The sequence below is a fragment of the Ceraceosorus guamensis genome (assembly GCF_003144195.1).
Source record: "Ceraceosorus guamensis strain MCA 4658 unplaced genomic scaffold IE81scaffold_33, whole genome shotgun sequence".
Classification (NCBI taxonomy): Eukaryota; Fungi; Basidiomycota; class Exobasidiomycetes; order Ceraceosorales; family Ceraceosoraceae; genus Ceraceosorus; species Ceraceosorus guamensis.
In genome coordinates, this window is record NW_020290028.1 from 116,637 (window position 1) to 134,281 (window position 17,645).

The window sequence follows — 17,645 nt, forward strand, 5'->3', positions numbered from 1 at the left end:
CTCACTCGATCCCTCGAGGCTACATCAAACAACCTCTAATCTTCCCAGTCGGAAGTTGCGGAAGCTACAGCGATGACCAAATAATTTGAGCTCCAGCCACACGAAGCAGTGCCGGAACATGACCTTTTTGACAAAGATTTGCGTCCGCTGCTGATCAGTCTCCTCACTACGGTGCGCTAATGAGGTAGCCGAGCCGAATTGTTCGAAATGCGGTGCGAGTGCTGGTGAGTGAGTGAGTGAGTGAGTGATGAGTGTGTGTTTGCAACGTCGGCCCGTTCCCACGCCGACCGCATCGCTTATTTCCCGCGGAGATCCGTAGCTTGCCTCTCGTGACGCCACGGCAAGCGCCACGTACAGTCACGAGTGCTGGTGAGTCTGACACTTTCTTCTTGCCTCGCGCGCGCAAAACACACCTCCTCCACCATCACCCAGCACCACTGTTGCGGAGCGCTTCAGCACCTGGCCTATGCGCCATTCGCTTTCAGACTCGAGTCCTAATCGGAAGCTCGTGCAGCAGCGTCTGCTCGGCTGCGTGCTGACACATATCTGGACACGTCGGCAATCACGATTGCTTGTCGCCTTGTCGGCCGGGTGCTGACCACCTTCTCGGACCGAACGGGCTCTCCTTCACCCATCAGCCACTGGCTCGAAGCTACGTGAAGCATGTCACTGCTCTCTCCCATTCACGAGCGACTAGTCTCGAGGAGCCCGGCACTGGTGCAGGACACAGCGACAGCGACAGGTTGGACTTTGCTGGATTATGTCGCTGCTGCAGGCTTGGGTTGGTACGTGGTGATATGGAGCATCTCCATCCTCGGTCTGCGAATAGCCAAGAGGCTCTACACTCCTCCTATTCCCACATCGCCCCTCTCTTCGCTGCGAGCAGGTCAGCGGACGCCAAGCTCCGGGGTGGAAAGTGCAACGCCCGCAGCGCCAGGCGTCTCCATCCTTCGACCCCTTGCTGGCCTGGATCACAACCTTTGGTCAAACCTGGCTTCGTCTTTCGAGCAAAGGTATCCAAAAGACTCGTTCGAGATCATCTTGAGCGTAAAAGATGAGCAGGATCAGGCATTGGAAGTGGCCAGAGATGTGGTTGCCAGGTATCCGCAAGTGCAGAGTCGCATCGTCATTGGTGAGCAGCGAGTCAGCGTCTGCTTTTGCGTCAGTCGGGACATGAATGGCCATCCTTCCTCGCTGCGGCCTTGCTGACCCGTCGACGCTGCTCCATGCGCACATGCATCCACCCTCAGGCGACGAGGAAGCAGGAGTAAATCCAAAGATCAACAATCTGGTCATTCCCTACAGCCTGGCCCGGTTCGACATCATTTGGGTGCTGGATTCCCAATGTTGCCTCTCTACGACGGCGCTAGGTCGAGCAGTGGACGCTCTGACGCACTCTACGCCTCCCGTTCCCTCTCCGCGCTTCCTTCGGCGTCTCTCCATCTTTGGCGGCTCAGCCTATGCACGCACATCCGGCTCCAACGCCAAGGTAGGATTGGTTCATCACGTTCCTCTCGCCACTTCCGCTTCGAACAATTGGGGCTCGCAAGTGGAACAGGCTTTCTTATCCACCAATCATGCGAAAATGTACCTCGCTCTAAACGCGCTGGCCATCGATAGCTGCGTCATGGGCAAGAGCAACTTGTACAGGAAGAGCGATTTGCAACGAGTGCAAGACGAATTTTTCGGTGTGGATGAAGGAGGTACTGGAGGAGAATCAGGCGCTATTGGGAGCAGCGCTTTCGAAGCGGACGCTGTTCGCCATGCGGCCTCGTCCCTTGGCTCGTCCACGGCCAACAACGATTCAGGACCAGCAGGATCGCAGGAAATGGGCCTCAACGCTTCGGTCTCAAAGACGACGTCTAGAGCCCTGGCTCGCTTCTCCATCTTTTTGGCAGAGGATAATATGCTGGCTCTCTCCCTATGGCGTCCACCGTTATCGCTGCACCACGTAGTCTCGCCAGGCGATGCTGTGTGCACCTCTGTGGGTGGCATGAATAGTCTGTGGACGTACGCGAGCAGACGAATGAGGTGGATAAGGGTGAGGAAAAGAATGGTGCTGGCTGCGACCATTGTCGAGCCTTTTACAGAGAGCATCGTCGCCGGCTTGGTAGCTCTCTTTTCCCTGAGAAGACTGCTGCGAGCTTCCTCCCACCTGTCCGCGGATCGCACAGAAGAGAATCACCTCAACGCCACCAATGTCTGGTCTGTCGTGTTTTTCTTGACGCATGAGCTGGCTTGGCATACGATCGATGCGGCTGTCATGAAGAGCTTGAGAAGAGGAGAAAGTCTACCACCTGACCAAATGCCAAGATTCAGAATAGCTTGGATCATCAGGGAATGCCTCGCCCTTCCCATCTGGATCTGGGCAATGTGCGGCAGTACGGGTGAGTGTAGTGGCCACCTGCGAGCGGCCACACCTCGAAAACGTCACAGTCCATGTGCCTGCCTCTCGCTCTTCCTTGGCTGGTAAATGGCCATCCACATTTTACTTACCATCATCTCTTCCTCTCTCCTTCTGGGACCACTTTCAATAGTCACTTGGAGAGATCAGAGGTTCAGGATTTTGCCCAACGGCAGAGCGGCACACGCTGCTGCTAGCCCCACGCCCTTCTCTTTCGCCGCGTCTTGGCTGGGCCTCCCACGTCGTAGCAAGAAAAACTACTCGAGGCTCGACAACGACTAATTGATGGCACCTAGCCGCGAGCACAACTGCACTCCAAAGCGCTCCTGTCTTCGCGCCGATGATGTTTGCCGAGGCGAGCACCACTGACAACGCTGTATCAATATCATCTCTTCATTTCACCAACGTGATTTCATGAACATAAGAAAAGAAAAGACGATGGTGGACCTTACAGGGCGATCGAGGTGCGCGGGACTCGTGTGCGCTCTACTAGGAAGATCGCAAGACTAGTGGGAGCACGTAGAAGGCTGTTTGTACCGTCGATCATCCATCGTCTTCCGGCTTTGGTCGCTTTCGTCCACCTGACGAGCGACTGCGGCAAATGCGGAGAGAACACGCTCTGTGGTATTGAGCTGCGCGCGCTTCAGAAGAGCGCGCGACGCTGCTTGAGCTAAAGATGGGTTCAAGTGAAAGCTGTTAGATCAAGCCTCTGCTCGACTCGAGGCGATCAAACTCGGACGCCCGCTTCGCCTCGTATCTCACCTCGAAGAAGGACAGATGCGCCGCGCGAGATCTCTTGCGCAGGGGAATGGGAACGTCGTACGAGGAGCCGTAAGCGCCTCTTTTGCGCCTTGTACCCGCGCTCGGCTTGCTCGAGCTTCTGCGCCGACGCTGCGGTTCGTGATGCTCTTCGTCGGCGCGAGGATGAGGATACGAGTCGCGTAAATACCAATGCTTCTCCTCCTCCTCCTCCTCCTCGTCACGCTCTGCGAGATGGTGCGCATCGGAGCCAGAGGCGTGTCGACGATGAACGTGATGGTCCTCGCCGTCGCCGCGAGAACGTTCGTGTAGGTCGTCGAGATGCTCGCTCAGCTCATGATGATGATCGTCACGGGCGTCGGAATGGTCTCCACGGCGATGCAGCTCTTCGTGGACTGCTTCCTGTCGACCATCATACCCTTCTGCCTGGTGAGCGTCATCGTGGTGACGTTTGTGGACGCTGTGTACTTGCTCCGTTCCATCGTTCCCGTGAGAGCGCTCGTGTAGGCGGTTGGCATGATCCTCCAGCGCACCATGGTGAACGTGATGAGCGTTGGAATGGTCTTTGTGACGATGCATTTCTTCGTGCGCCGCTTCGTGTCGCCCATCGCTCTCTGCTACATGGTGGGTCTCAGCATAATGAGGTTTGTGAACTTCGTGCTCGGAAACGTGCCGCTTGACGTGCCCGTCGCGATGCTCTTCACCACGCTCTGCATTCTCTTCTGCATGCTCGTGTCGCTTATGGCGCTGCTGCTCTGCTGCTCTGCGGTTGCGATCTTCCTCCGACAGTTTCCCTGTCAAGCTGTGACCGTGGCTCTTGTGCTCGTCACCTTTCTTGTCGTCCTGAACGAGGGACGCCAGACCGTCTGCCTCTTTCTCTCGCTTCCAATGGTGTTCTTCGGCATCTAGACGCTGCTCGTGCTCTTTCCTCCTCCCACCCCCATCTTCGGCATCACCTTCTTCCGATGTGCTCCCACCTCCTGCGCCTTTCGATTCTTCGGTCGAGCGCTCAACCAGCTGTTCGAGTTTCTCATGCGGGACGTGCTTGCGGACGACTTTGTCTAGCTCTTCTGCAGACCTCTCATGCAGTGGCAAAAGGTCCCGTAAGTGTAACTCGTGGTCGTCGTTGTGATGCGCGCGTTCCTCTTCTAATCGCTCGTGCTCCGTTCGCTCATGCGAGCGCGCGATGAATGTATGATGACCGGCATCGTGGTGCTCTCGACGGTGAAGCCCGCCCGAGTGATCCTCGTAGTAATCATGACGACCGTGGAGATGCTCAATCTCTGGATAGTCGTGGTGTCGCTCGGATGCGTGATGCTCATCCTCGCCGTAAGCATATCGACGGTGTAGATCGTACTCTGCATCTAAATGCGCTTCTGCGCCCGATTCATGGCGGTTCTACATATTCATGAAGACGAAGGGAGGATTGTCAGAAGACTTTTCGCATGCCATTCGTCTCGTACTCACCGCAAGTTCGTCTTCATGCATCGCTTCTGCCATGGCTAGCTCGAAAGAGCGTGGAATGACCGGGTGCGCAGAAGACACCATGACAAGAGCAAGGAGCGCCGCTAGGCTGGCCAAGGACTTGTTGAGTCTCATCGTCGTCGCTGATTTTGAGGAGGTGGGTATGTTGAGACGTGATTGGGAGATGCTCGAAGCCTAAGAAGCGCTTTGAGGAGGCAAATGTGGAAGTCTGTGAAGCGCTGATCAACAGCGGTAAGAACGACGCGGGTGCTTTATGACGATGCCAGACCTGCCTCGCTGTGGAAAGCTAGCGCTTTATAAAGCCCTCATTCGCGGCCTCACCTTGGGCCAGGGGCAGCGCGTGTTGTCAGACCGATGCCACTCACTTCCGCAGAGCGCCCACTTCGCGAAAGCAATGGTGGCAATGACAATTCTCGTCACCTCAAACGCCTTTCCGACGGCCTGAGCCTCGAGCACACCTTCAGCCTTACTCGAGGCCTCTCCACAATGACCACGAAGGTATACGTCGTGACAAAATGTGGCGTCCGCCGGGTGAGCTAGGTGCCGCAGTGTGAGTGTTGGTTCAAAGGCCTACATGTATGAACCTTGGCAGCGGCAGGCTCGCGGGGAGCGTAGGACTCGCTTTCACCGCGGGGCAATACACGTCGGCGCTTTGGCGTCGGCGTTAACGCGGCGCCGATGAGAAGAGAGAGGCAGAGAGTACGTCACTGCCCACATCAGAGGTTCCGAGAGCTGAGCGTGCTCGTCGGCGTTAAATGAACTTCATGACGCCCTTTATATAGGTCCCTGATGCAATTCTTGCTGAACGCGATCAGCCGTAGTCATCGCCGCCCCCGTGACCGGCCATATAGCGCTTTTCCTACGTGCTCTCGACTCAACTCGTCTCTGCACTCCTGGCTAGACGGTTCGGATAGGGGCAGCAGTCAATGTGCACAAACAGAGCCGTAAGCGGTGGTGAGTGATGAGCAGGAACATCGGCAATCACTGAGTCGGTGCCACCGAAAGTAGTGCGAAGCCTCTCACGCCAGGCCGGATGGCAGTATGCAACGAGCCCAGCAGAGGAGACTTCCAGAATTGATTGGTGGCAAAATGCTTTCGCGCACGCTCGAGGTGTATGTACAAAGTCGATGCCAAGTAGAAGGCCGCTACCTAGCATATGTCCGAGGGCGTAGGCCCCTCTCGCGCCAGGGACTCAGCATTCGTAATCAGAAGTCGCCACCGCCATCGTCGCCGCCGCCAAAGTCACCGCCATCTTGACCGTCGTTGTAACCGTCGGCGTAAGCATCATCTTGAGCGTTGTCGAAGGAGTTGGCAAGCATTGCACCACCAAGCACTAGAGATTGAACAAAGCGGCACGACCAGGTCAGTCGATGCATTCGGGTCTGGACCACGCCTTTCTACTCACTACCAGCTCCAAGACCGAGCGCAGCTCCACCGCCAGCGCCCAAGCCGCCTCCAGGTCTTCTGCCTCCTCCTCCAAACATGCCACCACCACCACCACCAAATCTGCCTTGTTGCATAGGTTGTTGCGCATACATGGGTTGTTGGGGGTATCCCTGCTGAGGATACTGGCCGTACGGTTGTTGGCCATACGGCTGCTGGCCGTACTGAGGCTGTTGGCCGTACGGGACCTGTTGTTGAGGGTATCCTCCACCTTGAGTGGGGGGAGGTCCCGTAGGAGGAGCGTAGTTCTGCGCGCGATTTGAGCCTCCTTCGTCGTTGGGGTGAACCCAAATCGACCTCGGTGGATTTGCTCGTGTGTCTACGAAAAAGTTGCGGCTGTAGCTGTTCAAGGAGAAATGAGGGGCCATCAGAAGCAGGGTCGGTGGTAAGCCTTTGCACCAGAAGCGCGCTCGCGATTATCGCAACCGTGTCCGCCAAATCGCGCGCGACTCCAACGGCCTTCTTGACCGACCACAGGATAATGCTGCGTCACGCCTTGATCGCTCCAAACTCACTTGCTGTCCCACTGCTTGATCCAACCCTCTGGCAACGGCCTATCATCTCCTCCACCCTTGTTGTCGCTGCTGGCGTGATTCTGGCTCTGAGGGCTTTGGGGATATGCAGAGGGAGATGAAGGATATCCGCTCTGTTGAGGATAGCCACCTTGTTGAGGATACCCACCTTGCTGAGGGTAGCTGTTCTGAGGAGGATATCCGCCGCCGCCGCCGCCGCCTTGGTAAGGTGGCGGTCCTCCACCCGCTTTGCCAGCTAACTTGTCTAGAAAGCCCATATTGCGTGTGAGCGTGTGTGCAGTGATGAGCTTCGAATGGTGCTTGCGATTACTCGATCAGAGGGCCTCGACGTTTGACTTTGCGTGTCAAGGTGTGGGTAGGCTCGAAGTCAGTTGTCGAGTACGCCACAAGGCTGAGGAGGATGGAGATGGCGTGAGGTTGCAGCGCTCTGGATAGCCTTGCCCGCTTGCGGACCATCCATCCGATTCCGTGCTTCGCGGAAGCGCGTGCGCTCGCTCGATCGCTCCACATCATCGTGGATGCGCGCGCGGGCGCGCCTCACGTTCAGATTCGTCGCTGCTGCATGCATGCACGCCAAGAGAAGCTGAGCGAGTAGGTGTCTCTCTCTCTCTCTCTCTCTCTTTCGGGCCTCGACTTGTCAACGTTGAATGTCTGGAACATCCGTGACTATTCGTGATTCTTCAGTCTGAGCCTCCTCCCACGCCTTTTTCTTAGCGCACCAACGCGCGGCGCGCTGCAGCGACACGACTTGGCCATATCATGCCGCTGATGGATGGATAGACGTGCACCGCCACGCTCTACTCCACACTTTTGACTGTATGATGGCTGCTTTGCGATCGATGCGATATCTTTATAGGACACGCGCGATAAGCAGCAGCACTCACGACTCGCGCGTGACTCACACTCATGGCCGCATGCCCACGGGCAAGCATGCACGCTCCCATGCGACGGACATGTCGACTTCAGAATGCCAAACGACCCACCAATAATATTCTTGACTATTATACCGATACTTCATATGACATCCTCATTTTATGCCTCGTGAGTAAGGACCTATTGCCGACCCACCAAAAAATCATCACAGCACTAGCGCACGAGCCTTGTGGAGTATCGCCGCGAACGAGGGAAGGCGTGCCCAGCTCCGGGTGATACTTGCCATTCTGGTCGGATGCCAGCTCAAGTGCGCTGCCGCAACGCACAGAAGGCAGTCAATTAGGTCTTTGCCTCATGTTCAAGAGACCACATTGCAGCGCATCTCAGAAACTCCCAAGTAGATCCAGCGCCTGACCACCTCTACTTGAAGCATTTGGTCCTTTCAGCTCTCCTTCCAAGAGCATTCCTTCTCTGTCTCTGACACTGATCGCGCAATACGGCTGCATTCCAACAGATAGCGGGATCGATTGCTGGAAGGTTGTAGTGACATCCTACCATACAATATAAGGCATGGCGCACTCCGGCCCGCGGCCTGTGCCGGCTAATGCAGGAGCTTCCTCAGGCAGCTATAGAGAAGCGGTCCCGGAATACGCGCCATCTCCTTCACTTCGACCAGCCCTACCCGCCCCCTCTCATCTTCCTAAGCGAGTGTTTGTGGGTAGCATAGTGACTCCTGTCAACTTGACTCACCTCAGACTCATAGAGCGCGGTATCCTGGGCGTCGGAACGGGCGGGGTGATTCGGTTCGTAGAGGATCTGGCGGAGGTGGAGCTGAAGCTGGCTCAAGAAGAGGCGCGACAAAGCGCCTTTGTGGCTGAGGAGGAGGCGAGAGGTCGATCGCAGCACAGACAAAGCCGTGATCAGTTCAAGTCTCATGCTGGGACGGATGAGGACAGCTCAGGGCACAGCGATGACGAGAGCCATGAGGAAGGAGGGACCACCCCCGGGGCGCCTGCGAGGAGTATGACTCCAAAACCGCTACCAGTGCTAAGTAATGGCAAGACACAAACGTCGCAGCTTCCCACTACCTCTACGCGGGATGTATCAGCCGGCGGTCTTCAGAATGGTTCAAAGCGAGAAGTGTCGCTCCCACCCCCTGCATTGCCGACGGACATGCCACTGGACTGGACGACTCAGACCGCTGCTGCACGCGAAGCTTCTGCATCGCGGTCGCGCTCTGTGGGCATCGGACTGCCACCCTCCCAACAACAAGCACTGGAGAGGAAAGCCATTCTCTACGTGGTCAAGTCACACGGATGGAACATCGCAGATTGCGAGGTCGTGCGTTTAGATCCAGGTGCATTCTTGCAGCCGGGCTTCATCGATACGCACACGCACGCATGTCAGGTACCCAATCTTGGCCTTGGTCAGCAGTACGAGCTGCTAGACTGGCTACAGCACGTCACTTTCCCCAGAGAAGCGCGCTTCGAGGATCCTGTGTATGCACGCAAGACTTATGACAGCGTTGTCCAGCGGCTGCTGGACTCGGGCACTACGTGCGCCGCCATCTTCGCCACAATTCATCGTGAGTCAAGGGCATACCCTTCGGACCCTGCTTCTATGCTGACCCGGCTACTATCCACCCGTTTGCAGAGGAGGCTACGTCTATTTTGGCGGAGATCTGTAATGACAGGGGAATGCGCGCCCTTGTGGGTAAATGTGCAATGGACAGGAACGCTCCTATCAATTACATCGAAAAGGTCGGTATGCATTCCCATCAGAGGTCTACCGATGCCTTGACTCCCGCTGACTCGGCGTCATTTGTCGCTGCGCAGAACGCTAGCGTATCTCTCGAGGCGACGAAGACTTTCATAAAACACGTGCGATCCTTACGACCGCATGGAGAATATCCTGACGCCTTGTCGCCAACAATGACCCCAACGCATACTTCCGGATCCCCAGAGATGGACGCCAGCATTGCCCGCCTATCGGCGACGATGTCTGAGATAATGAGCAGCGGCGACGCTAAGGAGCGACCTAAGAGTTGCGATCGACACAACGACGCCCTGCAACTTTCAACGGGGACATCGCCTCCCGAATCTCACGTTGATTCGGGGAGATCTGAGAATAAAAGGCTGTCGCAATCTGCAATTCTTGATAAGCAGCTGCCTTCCTCTGGCTGGGCTTCGCATCGAGTCGAGCGTACAAACAGAGCCAGTGCGCCCTCGTCCGCCGCGCTGACTCGTAATCACAGCAGCAGCCGGTCATCCCACAAGCCAAAGATCAGCGCCCCTCTCGTTCAACCAATATTGACACCGCGGTTTGCGATCTCTTGCAGCGACTCGATGCTCGCGAGCATTGCTGCGCTTTGGTCGCGGGATCCATCTCTCCGTATCCAGACACACTTGTCCGAGAATGAAGGCGAAATCGCATTCACCAAAAAGCTCTTCCCCTTCGCGGAAAACTACACGAGCGTGTACGAGCACTTTTCGCTTTTGACTCCAAGAACGATTCTAGCTCATGCCATACATCTCGAAAGTTCCGAGATGGATCTCATTCGAAAGCGAGACTGCGGAATCTCGCATTGCCCGAACAGCAACTTCAATCTACGCTCAGGCACGAGCCGGATCGGAGAAATGCTGAACAGGGGGATCACCAAGATCGGCCTCGGCACAGATGCAAGCGGCGGCTTCGGACTCGGTATCTTGAGCGCGATCAGGGAAGCGAGCGTAGTTGCCAAGGTTCTCAGCTTTCCACAACGCGGCAAGCAAGAAGGTGAATTGTTGACAGCTCAAGGTCTCGGAGACTGCGCGCCAGTCGGCTTACTACTCAGGAAGGCGAAGGAGCAAACGAAAGAGTCGGAAGAGCCGCGTACAAGCCGAGAGCATCAAACGCCTCCTGAGGATGGCAGACACCCCATGCCTCCTGTGGACCATCAGCACAAAGTCAAGAGACCCGCCATCACGCAGAAGGGCCCTGCTACGCCCAGCGGCGCGGCGACGACTCCTCGAAAGACGAGTGTCAGCACAACTGGAAGTTCCACCAGCAGTCATGCGAGTGACTCTGCGAGCACGTCTGGCACGTCCGCTGCTGAAGAGGAATCTCAGCTCGGAAGCGATGAAGGGAAAAGCACAAAGGCTACGCTGCCTGAGGCGCAGGACGGTACCCCGACAGACTTTTGCGCCGGGCCCCTGAGCATCGCTACGTTGTTCTACCTCGCCACTCTCGGAGGCGCGCACGTGTGCAGCTTGGCGGACACGATCGGAAGTCTAGACGTAGGCAAGGTGAGGGAATAGCAGCGCGAGGTCGGGCCAACAGAAATTTTGGTGCTGAGGACTTGCCTTTTGTTCCCGCGACGTGTTAGGAATTTGATGCCCTTCTGATCCGGACCACCTCAAATTGGGATCCGATCAAGGGCTACAGAGGCTGTCCCAACCTCTTCATCGAGGAGGAGGACACCATCGAGACTCGTCTAGAAAAGGTGTGTACTCCGAAGCTGGGTCTCGCTGTGGAGAGTGCATGCCTAGAAGCCATGTGTATTGCACTGATGCCTTCCGTTTTCGACCAACGTAGTTCCTCTTTTGTGGTGATGATAGGAACATCTCGTCAGTCTTCGTGCGAGGTCGATGTGTCGGCGGGGCGGATCCCATCAGCTGAGCGTTGACGCACGAGATGGATGAAGAGATCACGAGGAGGAGAGAACTGCAAGTGCGCATCGCAGAACGATAATGTACAATAATACTGCAGAGCGGAATCGTGGTACAACATTGGACGACGATTCATGGTGCGGAACTCGAATGCCGCTCACATCATGACTTCGATACGTTTGACGTTCAGATGATTCTGTACTTGGTTCGGCGCAAACCACCGGATATCCCGCCGCCACCAACGCCCAAGGCAGGCCTTTTCCTCTGCAGACGAGCAAAGGCCTCTTGGATGTGGCTGAGATCCAGTCCTGAAGTTTTGATGGGGGGCATGGTGAAGAGCGTGCAGGATTCGTCGTGGTCTGCTCGGCTCGGAGAAGCACGCATAGCTTGAGGAGCTTGAGGCGACGAAGCTCTACCGATGTTCTCGTGCAGATTGAGTGCAGGCGTCGAAGCCGATGTAGTCATTCCGCTCAAATGCGCGCGCCTCTTGTTGGGAGGGAAAGCGACACCTACAGTGGGACCGTTGAGTCCCGTAGGATCCGAGCTGGACTCTATCATCTTTCGCTTATGGGGACTTGTGGAGAACGATCGATCGGCGCTTGTTCCCATGACGCCTTGTCGAGCTTCCGCGTCTCCAATGTTCTCGCTCGCGCCATCCTTGCCATCGACGAGTCTGCTGCTTCTTTCGACTAGCCCGGCTCTTGCCTGCGCATTCCCACTGCGAAGACGCTTCTCTCGCCCCAGCCCTCGCTTCTTCTCTTCAGTCTGTTCTTCGATCTGTTGCTTGATCTTCAACGCTCCTTCGCACAACTCCCGCACTACTTCGAAAGCCAAGAATCCGAGAATGTCAATCATGTCGTCATTGGGCTTGCCATCTAGGTAAGCACCTGCATTGATGAATTCTCTGAACTTTTTGGCTTTGGGTGGGGGATCCAGTCAAAGTCAACGTTTGGTAGAGACGAAGTGCTCTCATCTTCGATGTAGGAGACTCACCCTTGCGGAAGGTGAAGGAGGCTTGACGACATTCTGAATAGTGCACGTATTCGTCGCGAGTCATCTTGCGCGTCGCCTCATCAGCATCCTATCAGGCAGGGCAAAGCGAACAGGTCAGTCTTGAGATGATAAGTGGCACGAGGCTTTCGCCGAGCAGGTCTAGCTCAGAGTCGAGGCCCACTCACCTTTAACCGTTGCAAGCTCTCCTCGAGCGCCTCGACGTCCTCCTCATCCTCTTCGTCTTCCTCCGCAGCATTACTGACCAGATGTTCGGTGAACACGGTGCTGATTTCCCAAGGTAGACGGATCTTTTTCGCTCTCGTCTTGGGTACAGCATCCGCTCCTTCCTCTTCAGGTCCCGCAGCGGCAGCATCACCACCTTCCGAATCCTTTGCATTCTTCCGTACATCCTTCCAGCTCAAGTAGGTCTTCAGCCTGTTCACCTTGGCCCGATCATCCCTGATCAAGAAGATGAGATCCTCCGCATTCACGAAACGCGATCCTCTTCGTTGAGATAGCGCTCTGGATTGGATGATCAGCTCCAGCACCTGACTTCGCACGATGTCCTCCACCAACTTGACGACGTCTGGATGCGGATCAGAAAGATCGGCAAATACGAACATCTGTCACAGGGAGCAGCAGCTAGGATCAGTCGGAACGTCGAGCATGCAGCATGCAACTTGCAACTTGCAGCTCGAGCAAGGGCTTTTGATTCGAGATGACTTTGCTCGCTCGTGCGTCGCTGAACTCACCATCTGCGAAATCTCTTGCGAGTAGCGGTACTCATAGGTTGAAGCCATGTTGGTCTCTCTGGCACAGTTTCACCTAGAGGCTGCGATTCGAGGACAAGGAAGACTAATCGCAGCGCGGTGGGAGAGCTCACTGAAGCATGCAGCCTTGCCAAGCCGGATCAGCAGCTGTCTAATTGTCCGAGACGTTGCGTCTGGAGACAAAAGGGGCTCAAAACTGAGCGTGGAAAGAGAGCCACGGTCCTGATGAAATCTCGATGCGTTATGCGCATACGTGTGCTTGTGCTGCCCTCTACGGACGAGAATACATGGACGAGCGTTGGATGCCGAGAGTCGCAAGGGCGGTCAATCCGGAAAAGTGATGGTGGATGCTGAAGCACGCCGAGTCCAACGCTTCACGCCGGCATGCGCGCGCGGATCAAGGTCGGTCGCGCATGCGTGGGACGTCGCGAACAGACCTGCAAGCTCCACTTTGGAGATGGAGCGCCGCCTGAACCTCTTGAATAGTATCGACCTGCAGAATGTGGCACCCTTCGAATGGTTCCGGGGGCAAAGCTGTAAAGTCTGACGAAGAGGGCATCAAGCTCGTCGACCGTGCACACCCCACCAGTGCCCCACAGCGAGGTCAACTGCACTGGACTCGAACCTTCACATCGCTCCTACGTTTGCGGGTCCAGCTCAAAGCACAATACGGAAGCCGACTTGCATCATGCCGACGTCGAAAGCCCGCGATGCTTTCCTCCCCCGATTTCGTAAGACTTGCAATGCCTCTTGCGCCGCGGGCCCATCACGCACAAAAGCGGCAAGAAGTAAGAAGACTCTGGACATTGAGACACCGATGTGGATGGAACGAGCATCGCTTCTTGCTACACGATTTGAATTCTTGATAGAGAATTGGATGGAGGAGAACGATCAGTGGTGGAGCGTGTGTGAGAGAGGCAAAGTCGAACAGATCTGACCCTCGAGTATGTGAGTGGGAGGAGGCGAAGATGGAGTATGGCATAGTCGCACTTCTGCAGCAGCACCCCGTATGTTTCCTGGTCCAGCTGCATGCACACAGCTCTCTCCCGCAAATCGATTCCTAGCCATCTGCATTCCTCAAGCATCAGCAGAGCACCGGACATGAATGTCCGCGCGGCATCGACCATTCTCCCCGTCCTTGCTCTCTGCTCTCCACACGTTCCTAGTGATGGGCCCTTTTTATCGCCGTTGCCTTCGCATTGCCGCCTCCTCGCCCGTCGCACAAGCCTACTTGAGAGTCACTCGCATCGACTCTGGTGAGAGCGGCGTGAAGTTGTGGACATCGATACCTCTGCTGAGCAATTCCGCTTCGGCGTGAGGAGGCACCAACTTCGAGATGAGGTCAGGTCGAATGGAGAGCTCTGTGGCGGAGCGGGAGAATCGAGGTTGCGTGAGCACTAATGTGCGCCTTGAAAATACACGTGCGATTATCACTTACCCTCTTTCGTGAAGTTGAAGAGCGGCGGCATGTCACGGCCGTTGGGCATGCGACCTTCGCCGGTTCGGAGCTCGTCAAAGAACGGCTGGGTCAAGGCCTCGATTGCGGTAAATCTGGCGCTGGGCGTGTACTCTAGCAAGCGGCTGATTAGGTCGATGGCATCGGTTGGGGTCCTGGGTCGGAAGACCTTGCTGAAAGGGTGCGGTCTGATTTGCGGGAATTTGTGCTCCATGTAATTGGGGTTCATCGTCTTGATTTGTTCCCTAGTAGGGGTTCCTAACACTTTGATGATCTCCACAAGCTGATCAATACCACTCTCTCCAGGGAACAGAGGCTGTCCTTGCATGAGCTCTGCCATTACGCAACCGGTGGACCAAATGTCTGGAAACGTATTGCGTGCCGCATCAGCATCGTGCTTGAGCGCAGTAGCTCGAGTGTACACTCACCAATGTTCGTCGTGTAGTTTGTGGCTCCAAAGATCAGCTCTGGTGCTCGGTAGTAGCGTGAACAGATGTAAGAGACGTTAGGTTCGCCCGCAACGAGGATCTTCGCTGAACCGAAATCGCAAAGCTTCAAGACTCCAGTGAGCGGGTTCAAGAGCAGATTCTGCGGCTTGATGTCTCGATGGCAAATGCCGATGCTGTGAATGTAGGCCAAGCTTCTAAGCAATTGGTACATGTAAAGCTTGATCAGCAGCATGGGCATCGTCTGCTTCAATTTGGCGTAGTGTCTTGAAGCGCGGTAGACTGTCTCCGGGACAAATTCAAGCACAAGATTGAGGAAGACTTCGTCCTTCTTGTCTCCATTGGAATAGAAAAATGCACGCAGATCTACGACGTTTGGGTGCGCAACAATCCTCATGATCTGTAACTCTCGGTTCTACAGATTTGAAAAGCAGCGAGAGACCTACAGTGAGCGAGCGAGCTTGACGTAACGGGCCGTACAGCCTGATCCGGTCTCGCAGCTGATGCGCAAGCTCTCACGCCTGTAGCGCAGCTCATCTACATCATCGTGCACACACGAGCCTCACCTTGAATCGAGCGTCCTGCAGGACCTTTTTGATGGCCACATCTTCTTGTTCCTCCTTTGGTGTTTTAGACGCCTCTCCAGCACCTGCGCTTGCTCCGGCACCCTCTACGAGATTTCCGTTCCCTCCGCTGACTAGTCTAGCTTGGAAGACCACACCAAAGGATCCATTGCCGATCAGCTTGCAATTCGTGTAAGCCAGCTCACGCGGCTCGCCGCTCTTTCCATCCTGCGCTGACACGCGGATCACTTTTTGGCCGTCATCCATCGCTGCGGGGATAGGCGGGCTAAAGGAGTCAGAACGGACGACCAAGCTGAGGACGAGCTAAGTGCATCGCATAGCAGACGACTAGTAGCACACTCGCGGACCAGTTTAGCTGCTGACATGACAAGGGCTGAGTACAGCCCGAAACGCTCGGCTTGTGCTCGAGAAAAGGTCTCCGCTCTAGGGCATTGCTCAAGCCATGAGCGCGAAGCATCTGAGAGCAGAGCCTGGGCCCTTGCAGCATGGAGCGCTGAGAGATTATTGTCGCGCTTTTGTCATGGGCACGCTCTTTGTGCCGAATCCAAGCTTACCAGCGGGTGAAGGTGAGGTCACAGATGAGCACTCACAGTTAAGCCCTCCAGATCGAGACATGTGAGCTGATCTGCTTGCTTCGGCCTCTATGAGACGATGGAGATGTTGAGCGCAAGATGTACAAACAAGGAGCTGAGTGCTGGCACTGGGGTAGGCCGCGTTTGGTCGTGTGATGCCAAGAAGTCGAGATGGTGGGCTGGCCGAAGGTCGGTCTTCCGGCTTCAGTGATACGTCAGTGACGTACGAGTAGAGTTCGCGCGGGTGAAAGGTGGGCGCGCCAATGGCGTCAGTGCGTAGAGTGATGAGTTGTGAAGATGGTGAGCGTAGCGGTCTGAAAGTCGATGAAGCCTGTACGCGAGGAATGAGGGAGACGAACGCCGGTCGCAGCGACGGGTTCGTGAGCGTCATGCACCACAGTCGCAGTCGCAGTCGCAGTCCCACAAAATCCGCTGGGTGTGAACCGAGCGCTGCACAAATGCGCTGCTGCAATGGCCTTGCGCGTTGCCTGGCCTGGGCTCAAGCCAGGCAGCGGAGCTACAGCAGCGCGCAGCTGCTGCATGCTGTATGCAAGCCTCCCAACTCAAAGGCACCAGCGCACGCAACTTGAACGCGTCTTACGTCGCAGCTAGTCATGGATCATCAGCGCAGCTATAGGTGCCCCACAGCAGCACCACGGATTGCTGGCAACGCGGCAGAGGGCGCCCGCGGCGCCGACTCACGCGTACACGCGCGGACGCGCACTCGTGACTGTGACTGCATGCTGCTGATGATGCTGCTGCAATGAAGTGCCGCACCACCGCGACGCGCGAGCGTGCGGCGGGGCGAGGCGGAACGCGGGTCAGACGAGCGAGCCAACAGCAGCATCAGCAGCAGCCCTCCAGCTATGTATAGCCTGCGCAGAGCGTGGGGCCGTGGGGCCAGCGAGCAGTCAGCACAGTCACGCCGCTGTTCGCGCATGGTCCTAGCTCAGCTGATGATGCTGTGGGGCATCGTTCTCCAGAGCTTCCCATCCGCCACCAGCAGCGGCGGCGGCAGCAAGCACATCATGCATGCTGCAATCTGGATGCGCTCAAAGCTCTCTCTGATGGCTACGCCGGTTGCAGTCACGAAGTCACGAGTGTACTGAAGAATGTACGTGCGTCGAGATTCTCAAGAGTCTAGTCACACATGTTACGAGTTCTCTGCGAAGCATGAGCCATGAGCATCAGAGGTACGGTACGCGCACGTGCATGATGGGTTTGCGTTCTTCATCAGCTCTACGCCAAGAGGTCCTGGCTGTACAATTACTCATCCATCTTTGAATGGACACCCACCCCCTTTTCACACCCCTCGTGATTGTGTGTGTCTCTTGACTTGACCGCGAGATGAGGCTCGTTTATGCTTTGAGGAACATGTGGATGGAGCCTTTGAAAAGGAAGCGCGGGAGCGGAGATCTGCAGGTATCAAAATCAAGAATGCATGGTGAAATGGGAATCAGGAATGAAACGTATGTAATCCCAAAAGAGGTTGCTTGCGGCCCCAGCATCAGGTGCCGGTGGAGTGGCGCCGCGGGCCTATCGTAAATGCCAAGGCGCTTGAGCACGCCGCAACGAGGCGTACAGTATACGCCCGTGGGGTCACGAGAGGGTTCAGCGGCGTCATGCCCATGCGACTTATTTTGCTCTATATAGCTGCTGACAGCGGAGCGACACTCAGAT

The 17,645-nt window shown here is 56.1% G+C and overlaps 6 protein-coding genes across 6 annotated transcripts; 2 read left to right on the forward strand and 4 right to left on the reverse strand.

The window, feature by feature from the left end:
• Positions 1–428: 428 nt before the first annotated feature.
• Positions 429–3,019, forward strand: IE81DRAFT_323786 (hypothetical protein). Its single transcript, XM_025514050.1, has 3 exons — positions 429–1,132; positions 1,251–2,387; positions 2,538–3,019. Exons 1-3 carry the CDS (start codon positions 664–666, stop codon positions 2,684–2,686), a joined length of 1,755 nt encoding a protein of 584 aa, XP_025369298.1. The 5' UTR covers positions 429–663; the 3' UTR covers positions 2,687–3,019.
• IE81DRAFT_357526 (hypothetical protein) lies at positions 2,894–4,762 on the reverse strand (the record flags this gene model as incomplete). Its single annotated transcript, XM_025516694.1, has 2 exons — positions 2,894–4,561; positions 4,631–4,762. The coding sequence occupies 2 exons, from the start codon at positions 4,760–4,762 to the stop codon at positions 3,101–3,103; spliced, it is 1,593 nt and encodes a 530-aa protein (XP_025369299.1). The 3' UTR covers positions 2,894–3,100.
• A 962-nt stretch (positions 4,763–5,724) lies between these two features.
• Positions 5,725–7,205, reverse strand: IE81DRAFT_143422 (hypothetical protein). Its single transcript, XM_025510380.1, has 3 exons — positions 6,607–7,205; positions 6,054–6,433; positions 5,725–5,981 (listed from the first exon to the last, which is right to left on the reverse strand). The coding sequence occupies exons 1-3, from the start codon at positions 6,879–6,881 to the stop codon at positions 5,854–5,856; spliced, it is 783 nt and encodes a 260-aa protein (XP_025369300.1). The 5' UTR covers positions 6,882–7,205; the 3' UTR covers positions 5,725–5,853.
• Positions 7,206–7,648: 443 nt separating this feature from the next.
• IE81DRAFT_143523 (Metallo-dependent hydrolase) lies at positions 7,649–11,242 on the forward strand. The gene is made up of 6 exons (XM_025510381.1): positions 7,649–7,665; positions 7,928–9,082; positions 9,151–9,257; positions 9,333–10,781; positions 10,862–10,978; positions 11,071–11,242. The coding sequence occupies exons 2-6, from the start codon at positions 8,068–8,070 to the stop codon at positions 11,152–11,154; spliced, it is 2,772 nt and encodes a 923-aa protein (XP_025369301.1). The 5' UTR covers positions 7,649–7,665; positions 7,928–8,067; the 3' UTR covers positions 11,155–11,242.
• An 88-nt stretch (positions 11,243–11,330) lies between these two features.
• Positions 11,331–13,255, reverse strand: IE81DRAFT_314079 (TFIID-18kDa-domain-containing protein; the record flags this gene model as incomplete). The annotated part of the gene is made up of 5 exons (XM_025512497.1): positions 12,890–13,255; positions 12,323–12,760; positions 12,138–12,225; positions 11,731–12,061; positions 11,331–11,613 (listed from the first exon to the last, which is right to left on the reverse strand). Exons 1-5 carry the CDS (start codon positions 12,935–12,937, stop codon positions 11,331–11,333), a joined length of 1,188 nt encoding a protein of 395 aa, XP_025369302.1. The 5' UTR covers positions 12,938–13,255.
• A 434-nt stretch (positions 13,256–13,689) lies between these two features.
• IE81DRAFT_323791 (glycogen synthase kinase) lies at positions 13,690–16,365 on the reverse strand. Its single transcript, XM_025514051.1, has 5 exons — positions 15,984–16,365; positions 15,376–15,641; positions 14,792–15,224; positions 14,346–14,726; positions 13,690–14,268 (listed from the first exon to the last, which is right to left on the reverse strand). The coding sequence occupies exons 1-5, from the start codon at positions 16,354–16,356 to the stop codon at positions 14,135–14,137; spliced, it is 1,587 nt and encodes a 528-aa protein (XP_025369303.1). The 5' UTR covers positions 16,357–16,365; the 3' UTR covers positions 13,690–14,134.
• Between the last annotated feature and the right edge of the window lie 1,280 nt (positions 16,366–17,645).